A 22600-nucleotide genomic window follows, 5' to 3' on the forward strand; every position below is an offset into this window, starting at 1 on the left:
TGTCTCCATGGTTTTCAGTGAAAGCACAGAGGGTTAGAATAAGGTCATTTCCAAGGTCAAAGAGCTAGAATACGGTGGAGTTGTGATTCAAACTCACTGTTACTAGACTCCAGACAAGAACCTGGGGTCCTAATCACTAAACATAGTGCACTACAAAGCACAGTTATGTAACATATCTCATATGTATCTGCGTATAAATATGCATGCATACATACATATGTGTTTACTTTGTGTGTAGACACACATACGTGCACAAGATATACCCCTCAAAAATTTCATACCTATCAGTGATCTCCAGGTATGCTTGTGTTGACATGTTTGAGTTTAACACAGTTCATTTAATGATCATGTTACTTGGTGATATTTTCTTCATTTGGCCATGAATTAAAGAGCATTTACTGGGCACCTGCTTTAAGCCAAACATTCTGTGGACAGCAGGATTCAAAGCTAAGATATAACTCCTGCCCTTAAATAAGCTGGTAGGTTTAATAACATTGGTCTATATGTAATGCATTATTTTGAAAGTTATTTCCTATTATTGTGTTCAATTTATTTTTTGGTTTACTAAGAATACATAGAGATCACAGTTTTAAATTACAAGGTTAAAATGATTCAAATAAGCAAAAACCTCCTAGTTTGCTAACCATCAGTTAAATAATAAGCATTAAGTGATGAATATATATGATATTGCAATGTCAGTTTCACAGGCAGATTTACTAGGAAGCTAATGAAGTATGATCTTCAAGATTCTTCAATTTCATTGACACATTCTAAGATTCTATTCTTATTTTTGTGACCATTCATTTGTATTCGTTTTCTTAAGAGTCCTCCCTTTTTATTTTATAAATTTTCAGATCTAAGAGGACCAAATATGCCCTTGATCAGTCTTTAATAATTTAAAGACAACCCAATGATTTGGGATTGATTTCACAGTCCACAAAAAATAAAGAACTATTTCTTTCTTATATCTCTGTTGGTACTCACTTCTATTTGGTATTTGCATTTTAGTTACTCCAGTAGATACCCATAGTAGAGCATAAGTACTAATAACAATTAAAACTCATGTCAGTGATTATCTCTACTTATAAAGAAGCCTGCAGAGGGTCTTGAAGCAATAAAGTAATTTGAATGAAAACTACAAACCATGAATAACATGGCACCTACTACTTCAAATAATCCCCAAGTGCACTTTATATAACTTTTCTTCTTGGACATTTGAAACACTTTGCTAGTTTAACTCCTTAACCCTGTACTAATGAGATAGAATATAGGTATTACCTCCATTTACAGGATATGGACTCTGATCAAGGAGATTTAAAACAAATTTTGTTTATTCATTTAATTTTGGTAATATTTGCCAGTGAAAAAAACTGCTATTTAAAAATATATATATATTTGGGCTAGGTGCAGTGGCTCACGCCTATAATCCCAGCACTTCGGGAGGCCAAGGCGGGCGGATCACCTGAGGTCAGGAGTTCGAGACCAGGCTGGCCAACATGGTGAAACTCTGTCCCTACTAAAAAAATAAATACAAATATTAGCTGGACACATTGGTGAGTGCCTGTAATCCCAGCTACTCAGGAGGCTGAGGCAGGAGAATTGCTTGAACCCGGGAGGCGGAGGTTGCAGTGAGCTGAGATTGCACCGTTGCGCTCCAGCCTGGTGACAAGAGTGAAACTCCACCTCAAAAAAAAAAATATATATATATATATGATATATATATTTTATATAGACAGATGAAATATATATAAATATACATATATTTATTTGAGATGGAAAAGTCTACATATATATACATATATATATATTCATGATTCTTGCTCTCCAGGAAAAATATCTTTCAAAAACATTGAAAGATATTTCAACACTGAGAGAATGGAGAAATCTTTGCCTTCAGGTTTGACTCCACCTGAAGCATCTGTAATAGATTCACCGCATGGCCCCAGATGCTAACTTCTTAGTGGAGTAATGGCATCAAAACTTGTAATTTGAACTAATTTAAGTATAACTTTATTCACATATTCTTCTCTTTAAGGATTTTTGCCTCACAGGTTTTAATTGCAGTAATAAATGGGTTCAGTGTATTTTTGCCCCAAATTATGTATTCATTCTTTCAGCTAAGCAATATTTATTGAGAACCTATGATGTGATGGATGTTGATCCTAGTGCTGGAAGCAGCAATGAATTAGACAGAAAGTCTCTACTTTCATGAAGTGAAGGAGAACTTTGAGGAGGTGTCTTTCAAGTATTGCTCTTGCCAAAGTCTGTTGTGGAGTTTGGTAAACTGTACCAAAGCAGTATATGACTACTAGCAAAATACACATGATTTCATTTTGACTTGCAGCTTATAAAACCTGTCAGTCATTTCTTCAAAATATTGGATTTTCTAGCTCTAGCTTGGGGTTGCCATTGATTGCCAGTAGAATTTAATGAAATTTCCTTTCTGAGGCCAACTGCATGTCTTAGCGCTGTCCATGTGGAAATGGTCAATACAATTTGACCAGTAATAGTTTTTGTATTGTCTATGGGAACATCTGGATCTTTGACCTCACAAGTAGTTAAACAACAAGCCCTTATCCCTGTGCAAAAGTGTTTGTTCCTGTGTGGCTCAGAGGCTCTGCGTTTGCATGTTGGGCTTCATGTTCTGGAAGTCATTTTCTCTAGCAGTGAGGTTATTTAATTCCAAGGACTGGTTTGAATTTCTTTTTAAACTATAAGTGTATGGGATTACATTTAATTGTTGGTTTATGTACAGGAGCATTGCTGCACTGAGCTGCAAGGAGCACATTATAAGTACTCATTTGTCCTGAGTAAATATTCATTCAGTTACAGACTGGATGAGAGCCCATGAATCTCTGAATCATGATGTCTGGAGATCTGGACATCAGATATGCAAATATCTGGAGATGTTGCTGACATTATCTATTAACATTTTGCTATCTGTAGGGTCTTATAAAGTAGCTTGACAATTGCAGTGTAAATCGGGAAAACGAATGCCTAAAGCTTGGACACGTTGACCAGATGGCTGGAGTTTAACAAGTGTGAGTACATATTTGTTGGCAACACACAGTCAGACGAAAAGGCGCTCGTCCCAGCAGCTCACAGTGACGTCTGTCCAGGAGCAACAGCAACACAGACCGAGGCCTTGCTGAACATAATATCAGGCTCAGGGGCAGGAACATAGGGTCCTGTTCTGGTTCAAATCTTCCTCTGAAGGTGACAGTCAAATCAAGGAATGATTTTCTTGAAGTACAGCATGCTCTTCCAGCAGTTTCTGAGAGGGAGATGTCCCTAAAAGGGTGAAGAGGGGGCATTTGTTCCAGGACCCTGGTTCCTCCACCTTCCAGGATCCAGAGGCCTAACTGTTCATCACCCCTTTTAGCTCATTCTCAGCGCTCACTCTCTGCATGATTCAGAAGGCCACATTCTTCATAATACAGTCATGCTAGACTTGGAATTTTGACAAGCCATGTTCTCATTTCTATGATCTATGCTTCATAAAGACCATATGGAGTATACTAAATCTAAAGAAATCTATCTGATTGTGAACACACTGTGTGAGGCACTACTGAGAAGGGAGTTGGAGTGAGGAGGGCCTCTGGTGGCATTGTCTAACTTGGCTGATTGACACAACTAAAAGTGTTAGACATAATTGGGAGGATGTCATTAGACACTCACTAACAAGGTGGTACCCCACTTAGTAGAACCCTTTTTCCACCTAAGGGTCCTGTTCAGTGTGGCGGGGAGCGACATTGGTCAGCAAACACGGCTGCTGCATGTGGTACTCATGTTACAGAAACTTCCTAAACCCTTTTGGGATCTCTCTCTATTGCCTTGAACAGATGGCCTGTGAGCTATGGGGCCTTCTTCCAGATCCACGGCCTGCAACATCTAGGCTTGTGTCCAATCACTAAATGGAGTCCTGCAGGGCCCTTCCTGAGCTGGCCCCTGCCAACTTCCCCAGCCTTGTGTCTCTCCACTCTCCAGTTCTACTGGTTATCTGAATCCTATTCCCTTTAGCCATTCTTCATTTCCTTCATTTCCTCAATCGCCTTCAGACTTTTGCATCCACAGTTTCTCATTCTTAGAGCAAACATCCTCCCAGCTTATCTTGCACCTCCAACCTCCACTGAAGACTTAATACTAGTTTCTCTCTCCCCTATTTAATCAGAATACATTATTCAGAAACTTTTAAACAACCCATCAGGATGTAGCCAGTTTGGCTGATCACCTAGAAAAGACCCCTTTTTCCCAAATCTAGGTGGGTTCTTCCCGCTTTCTCAATGCCAAGGTTAAGGGCACATCAGACAGGGTCACCGCCTCCATCCTGCCCCAACGACCTCTGCTCTCTAGACCTCTGGTCTTGCAGGCTAACGTCTGAATGACCAGGGCTCTCCATCATGGGAGGAGCAAAATCTTCCCCTCATAAAACCCTATGATTTACATGGTAGAACTGTGCTTTGTATCTTGTACACACTACCACCAAATGACCCTATTCTGCTTCTACCTCCTTCCTTCCACAAAACCACATACACAGCAGACCCCATTATAGTTTTAGGGTATAGAAGATGCTTTCACATATATTACATTTCTGTAGAGGAGTGAGCATTGTTACTCCCTCTACTCTATAATGAGTTTTGAAAGGATAAGTCAACTGTGACTAAGATCACACAGCTGTTGAGGAATAGGATTGGGATTTGAACCCTGATATACTCAGTTCTTTCCATTATGTGCACCAATCTGTTCTCTTTCTTTTTTTTTTTTTTTTTCTATATTGCCTCCTGTTTTCTCCAACACAAAGTGTCTGTGAACTTCACCTTTTAAAAATGACTATATATAAGTGAAATGTGTTTGGCTTTAGTTGTTTGCCTTCACAGATGTGTCTATCTTTCTGATAGATAGACACAAAGTATGGCTAGGTGCCAACCCTTGGGATTCTGAGACAATAAATAAAAGATGAAATTGTATTGCAAAATTCTGACATTTTTGCACTGTGTATCAAGATTTGTGGCATATGCATTTGTGTCTGCTACAGGAATATTCCTAGAGCACATACCAGCATTATTCCCAAAGTGCCTTGAACTGAGATGTCTAGTCAGTTCCTATAACTGGGTGCACCAGAGACTCCAGTGTATTCCACACCATCAGCCTTCACAGGTACAGATTTTTCTAAAATGGAACTTGTGCAGAGGTTATAGTCATTTTGCACAATGAAAGAGGCTGTCTTCAGTGTGCATTTCGATGTGTGCTATGGGAGTCAAGACTAACTATGACTCATGGAGACAACGCTGCATGACTTGGAGAGTGCAACGTAAGACACAATGACTCTGAGCCTGCACCACGCCATCTGACCTCAAGATCTCCCCACAGGAGTACAGGGAGATCTTAGCCATATAGCCTTTCTATTGCCCTCTACTGTCTAAGGATAAAATGACAGAAAACACGGTTCTGCATTTTGGAAGTTTGCTTAAGAACTAAAAAAATAAAAATAAAAATTACTCTTGGGCTGAAACCAGGTTTTCCAAGTTTTGGTTCATAATAAGTAGTTTTTAAACATTTAAAAATAGGGGTATGTAATAAAATGCTGAGAGACTCTCTGGAGACCGCTGCTGCTGGCACTGCTCTAATAGAAAGCATACGCCATTGAGCTAACATTCTGTTCTTTGACTGAAGAAGAAAACAAAGCTGTTAAAAGCTGGTAAGCTCATTTTCCAATAGCAATAGCATTAATATCTTTCAAGTCACTCCTAACCATAGCTAATTAGAGGTTTATAAGGGATGGCTCTTCTGGAAGGGTCACCTCAGGTTACGTAGCCCACAGATTTGCTATTGATTGTTGGCAACAATGGATTTGTGTAGAATTTCTGCTCAGCTCGAGGTGATTATCTTTTTTCTTCTTTTTCTTTTGCTGTTGTGTCTCTTATTTTGACTGGCTAAGGTTGGGCTGGACGATGAGGCCCTGATTTGAAAGCAGTGCCAGGTTGTTGCTGGAGATCTGCACTGACAGATTGTTGAAAACTTATTAGTCTCCGACGTTTTAACAGCCTGCAATGGGATAGAAATCTGCTCTTTCACTGGAAAAGCTTAAAAAGGAAAACATGAGCTCGAGCTGAAATCAGCCCCAGTTCCAAATCTGCCGTCCTCTGGCACCAGAGTGCTGAGGGCTGCCACAGTGTGAGAGATTGAGGCCTCACTGTGCCACCCACGTGGTAGACAGGACTCTGCATAAAATGATGTGGACCTGGGTCACTGTCAAGTACGAGACCCTGAAAATGCATCTTCTGGGAGCTGGGGTGTTCTCAACACTAGGTGCTAATGGCTTCAGCAGCAGGAGAAATCAGCCTCACTGAGGTTTCAACTGGGTGGTTGGGGGTTTCTTTTGGTCATAGCCATTCTATGAGATAATTCAAGAGAAAGGCCTAAAAACACTTTGGCTTGGTATTCCTCTTTGGGGGTAACTTCTACCTCAAATGGGCAAAATGATGGACGCCAATATCACTGGTGAGAGACATCTGGAGCCAATTAAGAGCTATAATACAGAGATAGCTATATTGTAATTATTTGATACAATGCTAAAGTAATTCATTAAGCATCTTGGTTCTTCCAGAGCAAACCAAGCCTCTCCAGTCCAGCCCATAAAGATTTTTTTTAAAAATCACTATTGACCCCAATTTTTCTCCAATCCCCTCTGTGATGTCCACTTTGATTAAGCTCTCTGCTTTCACCCACAGCAGTTTTGCTCCCATCCTTGGCAGCTGCTTGCAAGATCCTAACTAAGGTTCTGGACTTTGCCCAGGCAGCTATCTATGCCTGGAGAAGTCCTCTCTTTTACCAGACAACTCTTTCCAATGCTCCAGACTCAGCCTGCAGTCATCTCTTTCAAAGCCTTCTCCAGTAACACCAGTCAGGGGTGGGTACCCAGCATTGAAAGTGCCCGTAGCCTTCTATGTTCTGACTTCAGAGTAGGCTACAAACTTCTTAAGGACAGGACCTAGCCTGAATCTCATTTCATTTTGTATCCACACTCATGGTACAGTGTCAGCACAGAGTAGGCACTCAGTAATGTCTTGCTGACTGTTCACTTATTCATTCACTCACTTGACGGACATTAATGGAGATCCAAACTTCCAGGCGCTGTCAGGGAGTTCAGTCTCTTAATAGGAGATATCTTTTTATGCTCTACAGACCTAAACTACTTTCTCTCCAGGCCTATCTTGTAGGGGTCTGTCTTTGATTAGTACCATTCCATTCTTCGTTGGGGAAAAGTGTGAGATAAGAAGTGACCCAGATGTTTGGAAATGTCATCTCAATGTCAGGTTTCGCCCTTCATCAGCCCATCACAGCTGCACATCATGTGGCTGCATCTATGGCAGTGCTTACTGGTGTGTATGCAAAAAGGTCCTGGAAAAATAAGCTCTTCTCACGCTACCCCAGAAAACTTCAGAATAGCCCACAGAATTACGGTAAAGAATTATTCATTCATTCATTTAATTAACATTGGGAGTGCCCATTATGCCTTAGTCATTGTCCTAGACATTTAGGGATTCAGTGGTGAGCAAATAAAATAGATGCAATCCCAATGGATATATCAGCACACAGGCATTTGCCTTGTTTACCTACAACCTCATTTGGGAAATTCATGTATTATATGGCAAACTTGCAGAATCGAAGTAAGTAGAAAGGAAGTGAGGGTGGGGGTGAAGGCAGCCTGTGCTGAAGCTATGCCTACTCCAGATTCCCTTTGTCACTCTTGGGACAGACAATATGTACTTTACTTTCCACTCAACTTCAGCAACTTCCCCACAGACTGACCATGGTTAGCACTTTTTCAGCTCAAGAAACTTAGGTTTGATTTTTTTTTTTCCCCAAAAATGACTCTAGTCATATGTCAGGGGTTCGTTTTGTTTTGGTTTGGTTTGGTTTGTTTTAATGAGCTATCTAGCACAATCATGGAGTGCGTGGGTTTTTCTGCATCTCTGCAATAGCATTCAGTGTTTAGCTCCCAGCTTCATGGGTATCAAGAGGCAATTGCACCAATACATTTCTAAGCCCTGGATCACTGCCGTGGTGCTGTGTTCTTGAAGTCAACAATTCAGTGATGCTTCCCAGTTTTCCATTTTCTCAATTGTGACCCACTGGCCTAGTAGGCTCCCAGCTTGGTGAGTCAATTTCACAGTGTTGTTTTGAGTGTCATTTCTGGAGGCCTAGCCTATAGTCTAATCCTCCAATAATTTCATAAATATCTAATTCCCTTTATTAAATTCCTTTCTGATAAAAAACAACTATAAACATGAGAAGAAAATAATAAAAGAACCATGGCCTATTAATTTCTTTCTGATAACATTTAACATTACCTACTTGCAGAAAACTGTTATTTTCTCAGCTGACACTCAGGCAAACCTCCAAGCACCAAGGATTTCTGTCTTCAGTTTTATTTGTTTGCTAATGTTTCCACCGTTCTGAAGATATCAAGACACATTCTCTAAAAAGATTAGTTTCTGGAGGCCTGCTGAGAGAATAATAAATTAAAGTTATAGTAACTACTCAGAAAAATAAAAAGATATATGAAAGCTTATCTGAAGCAGAAAAAACACTAACTGGTTTAAGAAAGCTGGAAGTGCTGTCAATTGAACAATGAGAACAAAAACGTGAGCTTTTCACTGTTTTTAATAACTTCTATTGAATATGATGTGGGACTATTACCAATATTTTAATATTATCAATTGGTCATAATTTTTCTTTAAGGAAAAGAGATTCATTTAATACGTAAGGGTGACTTTAAAAATGACTCCTAACATCAATTTTTTTATAACTAAACATATGGTGAAAGTGATGATAAAATTCAGTTTACTTAAGAGAAATATATTTTGTGCACATTTTGCTAGAACATATTATTTAGTTCATGGAAATTATTTTAATTTAAAAATTGTCTTAATGTAAGGATAGGTGCAGTAATTTTTATTGTGTTTAAACGGCAAATTAAAATTACATATATCTATTGTGTACAACATGATGCTTTGAGATATGTGTACATTGTGAAATGGCTAAATCAAGCTAATCAACATATGCCTTACCTCACATACTTAACATTTTGTGGTGAGAATACTTAAAATCTACTCTCTTAGCAATTTTCAAATGTGCAACACATTGTTATTGCTATAGTCACCATGTTGTACAATAGATTTCTTGAACTTATCCCTCCTAAGTAAGATTTTGTAATATTTTACTAATATTTCTCCAATTTCACCCTCTAACCTCACAACCTCCCAAGCTCCTGGTAACTATTATTCTACTCTCTGCTTCTACAAATTCAACTTTTCTTAATTCAACATAGAAGTGAGATCATACAGTATTTGTCTTTCTGTACCTGGCTTATTTCATTTAACATAATGTCCCCCAGATTCATCCGTTATCACAAATGACAAGATTTCCTTCTTTTTTCAAGAGTGAATAATATTCCATTGTGTTTATATATATCACATTTTCTTTAGCCATTCAACTGTTGATGAACACTTAGGTTGGCCCCATGCCTTGGCTATTGTGAATAATAGATGCAATATTTTATAGCATTCATCTTTCTCTTCCTGAATAAAAGTCCAATTTTAGATATAATGTGGAAAATTCTTAATAAACAAATAAAAATTAGCAACCAACTTGTGAAATATTGTGACTTTTAAAATTAGAAGAATTTCTTCATTTTCAATCCTAAAAACTAATATGGGAATTAAAATAGAATTTTACTGGATGAGTTAAATTTATTAATTTTTATTTTTGTATTACAGTCTTATCTACAATAATTTAAATCAGTACATTCTTGTGCATAATGAAATAAAAACTAAACTTGCAATGATACTATGATGTAGATTATATTACCCTGTTTTACAGATAAGAAGGAAGATTTGCAAAACTAAATGCCCATGATAGTACAGTGATAAGAGGAGGCAGCGACAAGATTTGAATTTTGATCAGTCTGATCCAAAGCCTGTGGTCTACTAGATGGCAATTCTTGCAAACAGCCAGTGGTTAGTGGGTGAAAGAAGAGGACAAAAGTAACGATAGTCAATTTGGCCAAGGCAATGAGCAGGTCAAAAGTAGCCAATATTTGAGAATCTATGTATCTCGGTCAAGCATCCGGTAACCTGTCAACATTTATTCTATCCATCATTGGAGAAGAGTATTCCGTAGTGAGTGGTACTGCCTGTGCCTCAATTTTCTACTCTGCTAAAAGAGTACAATGAAAGTGTGAAAAGTAGATGCACAGCACTTAGTACAAGGCTTAGCCCATAACGTGGGTGCAAATGTTAGCAAGTCCACAAATATTTAGTCTACCTAATCCACAAAGATTTACGAAGGCACTGGTATGAACAAGGTAGCAGGGTTACAATAATGAGGCATGTTAGGAACACTAACAATGAACATGGTTTGACTTTATGGTCTCCGAGGGCAATAGACATTACACACATGAATTCATATCCTCTGTGCTATGGAAGGAGATCATGTGCCAGCAGGATCTCTCTGTTGCTAGCAGAGATCCAGCCCCTTGGACAAGGTCTTCAATAACTATGCCCTATTATCTGAAGGCAGTGTTGGCTGGGAGAGATGGGCACGAACAAAGCAGGTTGGTCTCAATATTTCAGGCACAGAAGACAAGACAAAGACAGAATCCCTAAGGAGAGATTGGATCCTGAGAATTAGACAGAATCCTGGTGAGCAGCACCAGGTACAAAGTCAGGGTCACCTGGCAGCAGGGTGCTTGGATGGGGACTCCCAGCAAGCTTGACTAGAGCATAGAAGGAGAAAGGTTGCAGCACCCGAAACCCAGCAGGGCACAAGACCTTCCCCCAGGGCAGATCCTGCAGTTTTCTGAAACGTAGACCCTGTGGCTTAGCCCAATTAATCTCGTAAACTGGGTCATCACCCTGGGTTGCACAGCAAGCAGGAGCCTGGCAGCAAAGACTGGATAAACACTGGCATCAATAGGAAAAAGCACTACAAAGAAACTGGTTTCTTTCAAGCCCTGAGAACAATCAGATTCCCTTGGGTGTTGCTTTCAAATCTGTTACCATCATCAGGTAACTTTACAAAACAGGGCAATTAAAGAGCTAGGTAAAGGTGCCTCAGCAATTTCCCAGACCTTCAGGGAGATGAAGACAAGGAAGAGGACCACCTCATTGTCATTGGAAGGGCCACCATACCTGTTCTTGCTACTTGGTGATGAGCTTGTCTGGCCAGTGAACCCAGGCAGGCCATGACTGTTAAGGAATGCATGCTTCACAGGAGTTTCAAAAACTCCTCCTGAATTTGTTTATGGCCAAGAAAGAGAGCAAGACCCCAGCTCCTGTGCCCCTATTCACACTAATTTGCCAGTTGAGTGGCACATATAAGGCTGCCCTTGGGCTATGGTAGCAAAGAGAAGTTATGCAACCTCAACCCATCAACCCCTGCCCCTAGAGGTCCTGGAAGGAAAGCGGGAAAGCTCTTCCTTCACAGCACACGTCTGGACTTTGTCCTTAGCAAATGGCAGGGGAGCACCCTAGGGTCCTGGAGTTGTTTCCCTGTAGGATGCAGAATGTGAACTGATAGAGCTTCCTAGCACTTCGTTTTGCCAAGAAGTTTAAAACGTTTTTGGAAACCTCTGATCCTTCATTTTAAAATATTAACACTTTCAGGTCAAAAAATATCACTTTAAAATGTAGGTAATGCAGAAAATGCATCCTAGTAATTTGAAAAGGTTTAATGTCTGCCAAAACAACAAAATAGGAACAAACAGTATGATCAGACTCCATGGGTCATTAGTCCTCACATTTGCTTCTCTGACCTGACTCGGTGGCATATATTGGCATCCCCATGTTTACTTATGAAGAAATGAAGCATGAAGAGATTAGGTGACATGATAAATATGACACGAGGCGAGCAGAGTAGCTGGGAAGAAAGCTCAAGATGTAGGATCTCCATTAAGAACTCAATGCTCTTTTGCAACCTTAAGTTGCATCCAACCTCCTTCCTCCACGGTCAGGCCTCTTGACTCACAAAAGCAGATTTCTTTCTTTTCACATCACTGAACCAACTGTCCAGCTCCTCCACATAATGTAGGCCACCTTAAAAAACTGGATTGACTTGAATGTAACAGCATCATCCTTTCTCCTCTCAACTTGCCCTTCTTTGTACCAGAGGCTGTCATAATCAGGTGTGAAGAACATGAATTCTCACATCCAGGAATTTTTTCACCTTAAATTACTTTGTCTTATAATATATAATGTATAGATACAACAAAGATTGATGGGAGTGGAATTAACCAAGTTGTGAACAGTAAAAGAAAGAGGAAAATGAGTGAATGTAGCTCATCTTCAGTCTCCTTAAGGACAAAGGAAATATGTAGTGAGAACAAGTTATTGATGAAGACAGTCCAGTCTATTACCAAATGGCCTCTCAAGGAAGACAGGTGCAGAGACGTATTGTGCAAAGGGCCATTTTTATATTCAGAGTTATGAATATGAGGACAATTCTTATTTCAAAATATTTGAAATGAAGGAAAACATTCAGAGAAGAATTTAAGGGACACATCATTACAGAAAAAATTGATAGCCCCAGTGTGCCCTCCAACATTTCATTTCTCAGCATTTCTTCCCCCTACCCTAAATTTGATGCTTCATTATTCATTGCATGAATAAACACTTATTTATCTGTTTTGTACCAAGACATTAAAGTTTTATATGAAATTTCTCTAGTTATAAATCTAGAAGACAATTTGCTATGTCATAGAGAATGAACATTTCATCTTTTCTGGATTTTGCAAATTTTTTCTAAAGCGATTATGTCATTTTATACTCCATCCCACAATGTGTGAGAGTATCCATTTCTCTACAGTCTTGAAAACACTTGTTATTGCCAGACTTCTAAATTTTGTGAAATCATTGAGTTGAAAATAAACCTCATTTTATCTTTAATTTGCTTGCTTCTGATCACAGCTATGGTTAAATATGTTGTCTGTGTTTATTGACCATTCAGATTTTTCCTCTTCTATGAATTGCTTGCTCACATCCTTTATCCATTTTTCTGTTAGCTTGTTATGTTCTCATTGATTTGAAAGATTTATGTATATATTCAAGTACTAATGCTTTGTCAATATATTCATCATACAAATGTGGCCTGTTCTTAAATAACTGATTGTATCTCTACAGGAATTTACCTTGCACAAAAGTTTTAACAAGCAAGTTAAAACTAAGACATAGATAAGAAAGTTGATATTTCCGTGAGTCTGTGAGTTCAGGAAAAGCATTATGAATGCCAGTTTTTCATTATTTATCTATCTGCTTTTCCTTCCAAGTTCAGAGAGATAAAGTATAGGCCACCTAGCTTTATGCTTGATAGTATCTCTGCTTTGCAGAGTGGGTAGTGTAGAATAATATGAGAGATGAATAAAGACCAACTTTGAGAATAATTAACCACAGATTATTGGGCCTAATAGATTGCATATCTTCCACTGAAATAGAAACTGTTTCAAACCAAGTGCATCTCTAGTCATGACTTCACATGGGAGCACACAGAATCCGCTTCATGCAGGGGCATAAGGCATGCAGAAACAATCTATTCCAACTTATCCCTCAAATATTTTACTACCAGGCCAGTCTCTGCTCATGACATAAGTTCCTAGACTCAGGTAACCAATGAAAACAAAAGTAGAATAATGTTATGGTAATGTCAGGGCACATGGATATTATTGCCTTGGGAATCTTGACACGAAATCTTAAAATAACCATGGCTATCTTTCTATTTCAGAGGTGTGGCGAAATCTTGTTTGAGAACCCCGATCAGAATGCCAAATGTGTTTGCATGCTGGGTAAGAAGGCTTCTCATTTTAAATATATTAAGCATGTTGATGTCATGTGGAGTTATCGTTGTTCTGTTGCCTTTTTGACTGTCTCTCATTCCATTTTGAAGAGGCTAATAGGTTTTTTTATGGGTATATAGGCAGATGTAACACATTTATATGTGTAACACTTGATGATGAGAAATGGTTTTGATTTTCTTAATTAGTCAGTCAAGGACCGTGCTTCTGAGTCTTTCAAAATTTTTCTTGGATCATCAGCATAACATAGAATTAGGTGGTTTGTATTCAGGTAGCTCTGATGAAAAGGTAATTCTTAAACCAGAGATGGATGATAAGATAGATAAGTAAATTATTAAATCCTTACATCACAGTGCAAAACCCTTACTTAGAATTCCTGGAAGAAATGTATATTTGAACTACTGTAATCTGAAGTCAGCACAACTATTATCCACACAGCATTTGTAACAAAATAACATTGTAATGAATAATCATGTGTTCTTATAGGACGATATATCATCAATGCCTTTGACAAACTCTTTTAATATGTACTGTTAGGTAATGAAGTTGGTATTATTTTCCTCATTTTATAGGTTGGAAACAATTATAGAGAATATAAGTGATGCACTTAACCTCAAAGTGAGAAATGGCCCAAATCATGATATGGAAGTTTCTAAACAGTAAAATTTTAGGTCTAGTGTTTAGATCTTATTTAAGCCATTAAACTATGCCCAATAAAGTTGCAATTCATTATGGTAATAGAAGTAAACAGTAGCATGGATAAATAAAAATAATTTCTAAACTTTATTTTCACCAAATTTTTACCTTTGTAGATTCTAACCTTGAACTATATTAATAAGCAAAGAAAAAAATATTCACTTTAGCATTTTCCATTTGCTCCGCCCGCTTCATATATTGACAGCCTAGATTATTGGTAAAAAACAGACAGTAAGATAAACAGAGGCAGGCAGAGATCTTGGTAATTTATAATTCAAAATAATCATGTAACAAATAATCAAAGGTGGTACATGACTTAAGAAACAAACAAAAACCAGACATCAGATTTTTCTACCCTTCTAATCTTTCTTAAATTCTTCACTAATTTTTAAATCTCTCTTTGCAGTTCTATGTTTTTATTTTAATTAAGATGGTGGCTATATAGTAATACATTCATTGAAAAATGAACGTTTTACTAGAAGCACATGAACAAAGAATATAGTATTGCATCCATATACCCATTTCAAATATCCAATATTACTTCCCCTTGAAAGTGTGAAATGAAAATGTCTCCAAAGTTCTAATATTTCAGGTACTACATAGATATATAGATAGATAGATAGATGATAGATAGATAGACAGACAGACAGACAAAATAGGTACAGATGGAAGCAGAAAAAAATCCTTTGTCAAGCCATGTGTCCCAATTTTGGATTTGGGAAACTATCTTACCACCACATCAAATAATCTATTCAATAATTAACTCATTTAATTTTCCACAATAACAAGATGAGGTTGGTGCTATTGTTATCTTCATGTCACAAATAAGGAAATTGAGGCAAATGGTCTAATACTGCAAGTACCTTACTACCACTGAAATATTATTTGATTGTAGCTTTCACCTGGTCTAGTAACTTGAATCAATGTTTAACTCATAATAATTTTAAGCACATGAATACATCATCTATTTTGACTGAATGTTTCTGTGTCCTGTCTTCCATGTCAGTTGCTTGATTAATTTATAGCTAGGAGAAGAGCAAGAGACTTTCTACTACTGCCTGTAGATTTGAATTCACTTAAAGTAAGATCAGTTCTCTTTCCATCTCTTCTAGATTATATAGTATTGTTGATATAGCTGCCAGAAAGCAATCCTGTCCGCCAAATGTGTCTCTAATGAATCTGCTAGATTGCACAAAATTCTAAAATTAGAAACGTATTTATATAAATCAGTTTTATGTTGCTACCACTGTCATAATAATTACAGTTAATTGAGCACTTACTATGTGGCAGGTGAAATCCATCCCAAACACCTTACATAATTAGGTCATTTATTCTAAGTAAATTGAGAGAAGCCCTATCTTTCAAAGTATATCTCTGGCAATAGAAGAGTTTTAATTAAGCTTCTGGTTTTTTTTTTTTTTTTTTTTTTTTTTTTTTGAGACGGAGTCTCGCTCTGTCGCCTAGGCTGGAGTGCAGTGGCCGATCTCAGCTCACTGCAAGCTCCGCCTCCCAGGTCTATGCCATTCTCCTGCCTCAGCCTCCCGAGTAGATGGGACTACAGGCGCCCGCCACCTCGCCCGGCTAGTTTTTTTGTATTTTTTTAGTAGAGACGGGGTTTCACCGTGTTAGCCAGGATGGTCTCGATCTCCTGACCTCGTGATCTGCCTGTCTCGGCCTCCCAAAGTGCTGGGATTACAGGCTTGAGCCACCGCGCCCGGCCACGCTTCTGGTTATTAACCTTGTAGATTTCATTAGTTTGTTAGATTTCCCTTTTCTTCATAATACAGAACTAAATAATAAAAGGAACCGTGAGAATGGAAGTTTTTACTGGTTTCAGGACACATAGGAAAAACAAGTATACATTTTACCTTTAAGATAGACAGTAAATAATGAGTGTTCCAAGATAATATTATGCCTAGTGAGTTTGAGTTGCTCACATAGTGAAAATTGTGCCCTTGAGGAGCTTATATTTAAGAAGGTTTAGATTTTTTAAGAGAATTGCTGCAACATTTAATTCAGACACTTATGAAGTCCTTTGAAATCTTAGATGGAAGAATACCAAAATAAAATCATTATGGATATCAATACACATGGATCAACCCCACCATTAACATATATTCACCTGAAGCCCAAGGACTGCCACTTCACAGCAAAATGATCCTAGATGATAAAAGAAAGGAGTTTAATGGTTTATTCCCTTAAACAAGAGAAATCAAGTTATGAGCACATAAGTCCCTAAAACTGAGCCCATACTTTGTATTTCTTCAAGAAAGAACATCTGTATTAACACAAAAAGCACCTCTTCACCACTATCTAAGGTATTAATTAGTTTGTTGCTATCTTCAAAAGGAATCTCAGATAATGTTCTTATGATTTTCTAAAGCATTTTTTGAGAAAACTTCACATCTCACACCACAAAGTATAAGGAGTCTCTGATATCATAAGTGTTTTATAAGCACTGCCAACCACAAATGTAGTTTTTATTTTTGCAGGTAATTTTATAACATTTTTATGAATAAATCAAAATTTCTAAATGAGAAAACCAAATACATGGGGCCACCTCAATATTCAGATCCCTGATGTGGGCCAACCTGAGACATCCTCATCTTTAACTAGTCAAGCCCTTGGCTCACTCCCCTGGAAACCTCCCTGTCTACCTGCTCACACTCCAGGCTTGGGTGCCTGCTGGATCCTAGCTGTGTACTGGTTTCATCACAGTTGGGGTGGAATATGGAGAAGGGTCACTAGCCAGAGACTCCATTTGCATTTCCTCGTCTTCCACTGGTGAGTCCCCAGATCATTCTGAAAAGTACTCTTTTTATGCTTTCAGTTGTCTACCTCACGACTTCCACGAATAAGTCATTCTTACTGAAAATCACACTTCTGACTCATTCTGTTAAATGAGACATAAGTGTAAAATTCACCTTGAGTTACTCTGGTGCGCTGAATTCAATGCAGCTTTAAATGGAACCAAACTACTGTCATGTATGGGTCTAGTAGGGAATTATTTCTGGCTTCAGGAGAATAACTCATGTTGGATATGAAGGTAAATACAGGTGTACTGCAGAGCTGACTACACGGAGTGTTAACTATTTATTCCTTACAATTGTTCAGAGAGCAAATGTGGATGATCAAGTTAAACATAAACACCAACTTGTAATAAATGTTGCTTTCTTCTTTCCTTCAGGCTTAGGGCAATGTGTGTAGAGTTTCTGCCTCCCTGTCCTCCCCTCTCCACCTTCCTTTTTATAAATTTAGCCATAAGATTTCACTCAAGTTCAAATTGGCTCAGAAGTTTATATAATTATATCAATGGATATACAACTGTATAGCAAGACTTTTACCTTCTTCAGGTCTCATGAAGAGATACTAAAAGAGGAAGTGGAAGAGACATGATCTCTCATTGTATAATCAATGCATGAAGTATAGCAGGTTACAAAAAAGAGTTTACTTTTCAAAAGCATAATGAAAACTGTTGGGCAAAAAGAGCCAAGAGTATGTAAAGAAATTATGTAAAATGATCAATGTTGATTCACTTCTCAGTTCATTTGTGAACCTTGCTCTGTGAAATGATAAATCATCAGAAAAGAAAATTTCAAAGAGAAATTCCTGAACAGATTTAGTGCTTCTTTGTATTTCCTCTTTTTCTTATTATTAGAGTGGGATTTTTTCAAATTATAAGCCTTAATTTTTAGTTTATGATATTTTGTTGGCTCAATTTCTCCGTCCTCTTTATCAAGGTTTAATTTTTTTAATTTGAAATTTTCAGTGGCCCTGTTTTTGTCTCATGTATGATTTCTTTCGTGCTGATGACTACTGGAATGTACAATAGGCACTTTTTTACCTGACATAACTTACATATACAAGGGAGTATTCATATTAGTCAGTTTTCTGGTTGAAAATTATTATAAATTATTTAAATGATTGCTAATCTTCAGAATAACAGAACACCAGAAAATCTATATTTTATTAACACTCAACATAGGCATAGAGGGACTTGCTTTGTAGCACTAGCTCTGAAAAATTAACCGTGTACTCATAGAAGTTGCTTCATCTCTCTAGGATTCAATTCATAGTTTTCCTGCAAAGTGGAAATAAAAACATTTATCCTTTCTAGCCCAGGGGTTTCTCTGGTGAGAGAATGAGATGTTCTATGAGGAGAAGCCTATGATGATATCTGCCCTAAATATTGTGTATGCATCAATAAGTTGATGCATAAATGATAAACAATTGAAAATGTAAAAATTGATAATAAGCAAATACAAATAAGCTAATAAAAATAAATTATTACTGATGACACCAATGGTGTTGAAAAAAGCAATTGAAAAGTTAAAACATTATATAAATGTAAGGACAATTTTTTAAAATATTAAATGCATTCTTCAAAATTGCAAGTTACCTCCAGGGTAGAACGAGACCTTCATCTAATTTTTATTAATTGGGTGTGCACCAAGCACCTACAAGGTCATGTGCTTAGCATTGGGAATCCAAAGACCAGTGGGGCATAGAGTCTCCCCTTAGAGGGTTTATTGTTCAGCAAGAGATTCAAGTACTGAAACCCAATGTATGCAACACCAACTCGACTGATAAATGCTACAGAAGAAATAAAGATAAAATATATTGGGACTTCAAAATATGGAGAGAGTGCATATAGCAGGGATGTGAAGACTCATCTATTTAGATATGAAAGTTGAGAACATGGCAGCACTCTAGATGGATGCAAGACCACTCTCAAAAGCCCAGAGATAGACTGGGGAGTGTTTCTAGGGCAGTGTTTCAGGCCATGAGGTAGATGAAAGAATAAATTGAAAAGAAATTTGAGACCTGATTATAGAGAGCTTGACTGTCATCATTGGCCCTAAAAAGGACAGAAGTACCAGATAAAAGAGAGTTCTGGTCTCTTTTATTTAGTTAGTTAGAGAGTCTTTTCGATTTAGTTATAGCGTGTCAGAGAATACTCTATAAGCTCCTAGGTACTGGGTAGTATTAAGTACAGCCATTCATCAGCTACTTGTGAAATTAAGTAATTTTAAACCAATGCATATTTAACCCAATGTGTATCTGACAACCTGAATTCTGGTTTGATTTTTTAAAAAAACATGTTAATTCTATTTTTCTCTTGATATCAAATATTATAGTATTTTATTAAGAAACAAGATAATATTTTCAACTGTGACAGTAGAGAAAAATTGTTTTCTTCACTTTTTTGGAACTTTATCACCTAATAAAGTTGGGAGTTATTTTATATTTATATTTTGCTCTTATCACTTGCTTCAACTTTTGGTTTTTGCATGTGGACACTTATGAGACCTATATACTGTTTCTTAAAAAATAATACACAATCTGTTTTAAGGCAAAATAAGATTTGGTATCAAAGTAGGCCACTGTGGTGTTGTAGAAAGAAGGCATTGAAAGACCTGGTACCAGCTAACAACTGTGTGAGCAGAGGCATGTCATTTAGGGGTTTGTAGACTTGTTCACTCTTGTCTAAAATTGAATAATAAACATTAATAACAATATTATTGTCTACCTTATTAAGTCTGTTGAGGATTACATGACAATAAGTATTAAAACATTCAGTGAACTTTTAGAAGTAGTATAAATATAAGTATTTTTATTAATAGTAATAATTTTTTCTAAGTCCTTGCACTTCATTTTATATTAGTAGTATTTTTATATGCAAATTGACAGTATTGTAGATTTTAAATTTTAAACGATCTCAATTTGGTTCAAGTGAACAGATATTTTCAAGTGCATGTTGGCAGTTTAGTAATAAACATATTATCCTCATAGGTTATGAAAGAAAGATTATTGTAAATATTATTTTGCATGCACTTGACTTTATAAGTAAAGTCTGTGTTGAAAGAAGTTTTCAAGTTGCTTAATTTTGATTTATTAAGATTAGAATGCCTCAGGAATTTGAATTAATTTTAACTTACACTTTCAAAGCTCTTCATTGCTGTCACTTGGATTCATGAATTCACTCTCTCTATATGCATGCTCAGACAACAAAATTGCTGAATGATATTTTCTTACTCTGCCCAAAGAGGGTAAAGTGAACCTGGATATTCCCAAGGGAGGATGATGGGAGTATCATTCCCCATCACTCACCCAAGGCCCTGTCTTGTTTTACTTTTCATTGCACTTGTCAGTAAAGGACATATTTTCTATTTGTCCATTGTTGTCCCCCAGCCTTGCCCTGCAACACACCAATACATGCAGAATGTGATTATCACAGAAGTAAGGACTCCATTTCATTCACTGTTGAGTAGTATCCAGCATCTGGAACATATAGCGGCCCAGCCCCTAAGAGGAACTCACTATTTGCTGAATGGATACATGCTGATGTGTTTGTGAGAACAGCAGAGTCATCCGGAGTGCATCTCCCGAGTGTGTCAAAGATGGGTTGGCCTAGTATTTAAAACCCCCTGCTAACATAGCCAAAGCCATGGGTCAGCTCCTACATAAACTAACTGGTGGCTTCCCAAGCACACTACTCCAGGTTACAAGATAAGAAAGAGTGGTTCTCTTCAAATAGCCAATGAGGAGCTATCCTAAGAGGGAGATTAACAAGTATTCGTTGAGCACTGCTGAATGCCCAACCCTCTGCTAGGAGTACTCTGAAAGTTGATATAATAATGAGCAAGGTAGGATCCCTGTTGCCACAGAGTATATTCTTGCGCAGATGGAGCATTGTGCTGAAAATACAGGAAGAGGCCCATTATTTTGTCTTCTCGTGTTTATGGGAATATACAGAAAATTATTTCACCTTGAGGTTTATGGTTTAAAAGGCATTCTACATTATCCTACTGCCTTTTAAAATTTTGGAAGTCAATATTGTTTTGCATAAGAAAAACAAGTTTCCTAGCTCGAAGGTTGCTTTCCGTGGAAGGTTGCAGCATTTCCACAGCAACAGAACACCTCATTTTTGAATGCAGCTGGAAGCCAGGGCTCAGACAAGAGCAGCTGCAGAATAACAACACAAGCAAAGTCCGAACTATCAGAACTGATGTTGCCAAGCCCAAAAGTGATAGAAGTGTCAGTCTTGTGTTGAATTAGCTTCATTTTCTGTCTGAAGGTAGAAAGAGGGAATTCAATGAGACCCATCAGCCTTACACAAAGCTACACTTGAGAAAACATGTTCAATCAACAAACGCTTTATAGATACACATTGTATGCCAGAGTAGGGATGCAAAGACATTGAAATTCTATCCTCAGCAAGCTCCCAATCTAGTGACACAGGGACAACCACACAAACAATGACAACATAGCATAATAAACCACAAGCAGGAGAGGCCAGGTCTTATGGGAAGGGAAAGGGTGGAGTGGTGTCAGGAGAGGCCTTGTGCAAGACATGGTAAGGAGCTGAGTGTCAAAAAGAAGCTCCAGACAGCCCTGGAGCTTGCACTGAGGACAGCCCATTGGGAAAGGTGTTGTTGGTATTTCTAAGAGCAACAGGTACCGGCAGCTTAATGTGACCAACTAAAAACTGTAAGAAAGTCTTTCTGCCTGGAAAATAGAATAAGAGGAATGAGATAAGACAATCGAGTGTGGAGAGAAAGGCAGGAGAGATTCTGAAGAGCCTTATAATAGGACAAATAACCATCGAAGGATGTTTAAGCAGAGGAGCTACAAGGTGAGATGCATGCTTTAGACAGATCATCTGGTTAGAGTAGAGAATACACAGGAGGAGGACAAGCTGAAGAGAGACTAGTTTAGGGAACAGTAGTATCTATCAGGTGAGAAATGATGAGTCCTACCTGAATCGAGACAGTGTCACAGAGAACAGAAGGCACAAAGTAAAGGAAACTTTTCAAGAGGGTGATAGAACTCTACAATGGGTTGAGTATATGAAGTGTTATTAAACAGATCGAGGTACTGCCCTGTCCTGCAAAGAAGAGTCTGAGACAATTGAATTTGCATGGGGTAGGGCAGTGGGGAGAGGTTAAATTTTAGACACAGTAAATGTGAGGAGTCCAAGGAACTCTCCAGTGCAGCGCAGCTCAGAAGAGGGATCTACAAGTCAGTGGCGGTCACGATATAACAGGAATGAGA

At 37.8% G+C, this 22600-nt stretch overlaps 1 protein-coding gene across 2 annotated transcripts in view; it reads left to right on the plus strand.

Moving 5' to 3' along the window:
- The window catches only part of PDE7B (phosphodiesterase 7B), a 330410-nt gene that overhangs the window by 81850 nt on the left and 225960 nt on the right, over positions 1–22600 (plus strand). Inside the window, exon 2 of one of the 2 annotated variants that reach the window (XM_005551917.5) lies at positions 13780–13840. In XM_005551917.5, the coding sequence (XP_005551974.1) occupies positions 13780–13840 (61 nt within the window). Of the gene's footprint in view, positions 1–13743; positions 13841–22600 lie in introns of those variants that run through there. The other variant, XM_065543434.2, reaches the window with a different exon arrangement.

This window comes from Macaca fascicularis, chromosome 4, assembly GCF_037993035.2.
Source record: "Macaca fascicularis isolate 582-1 chromosome 4, T2T-MFA8v1.1".
NCBI lineage: Eukaryota > Metazoa > Chordata > Mammalia > Primates > Cercopithecidae > Macaca > Macaca fascicularis.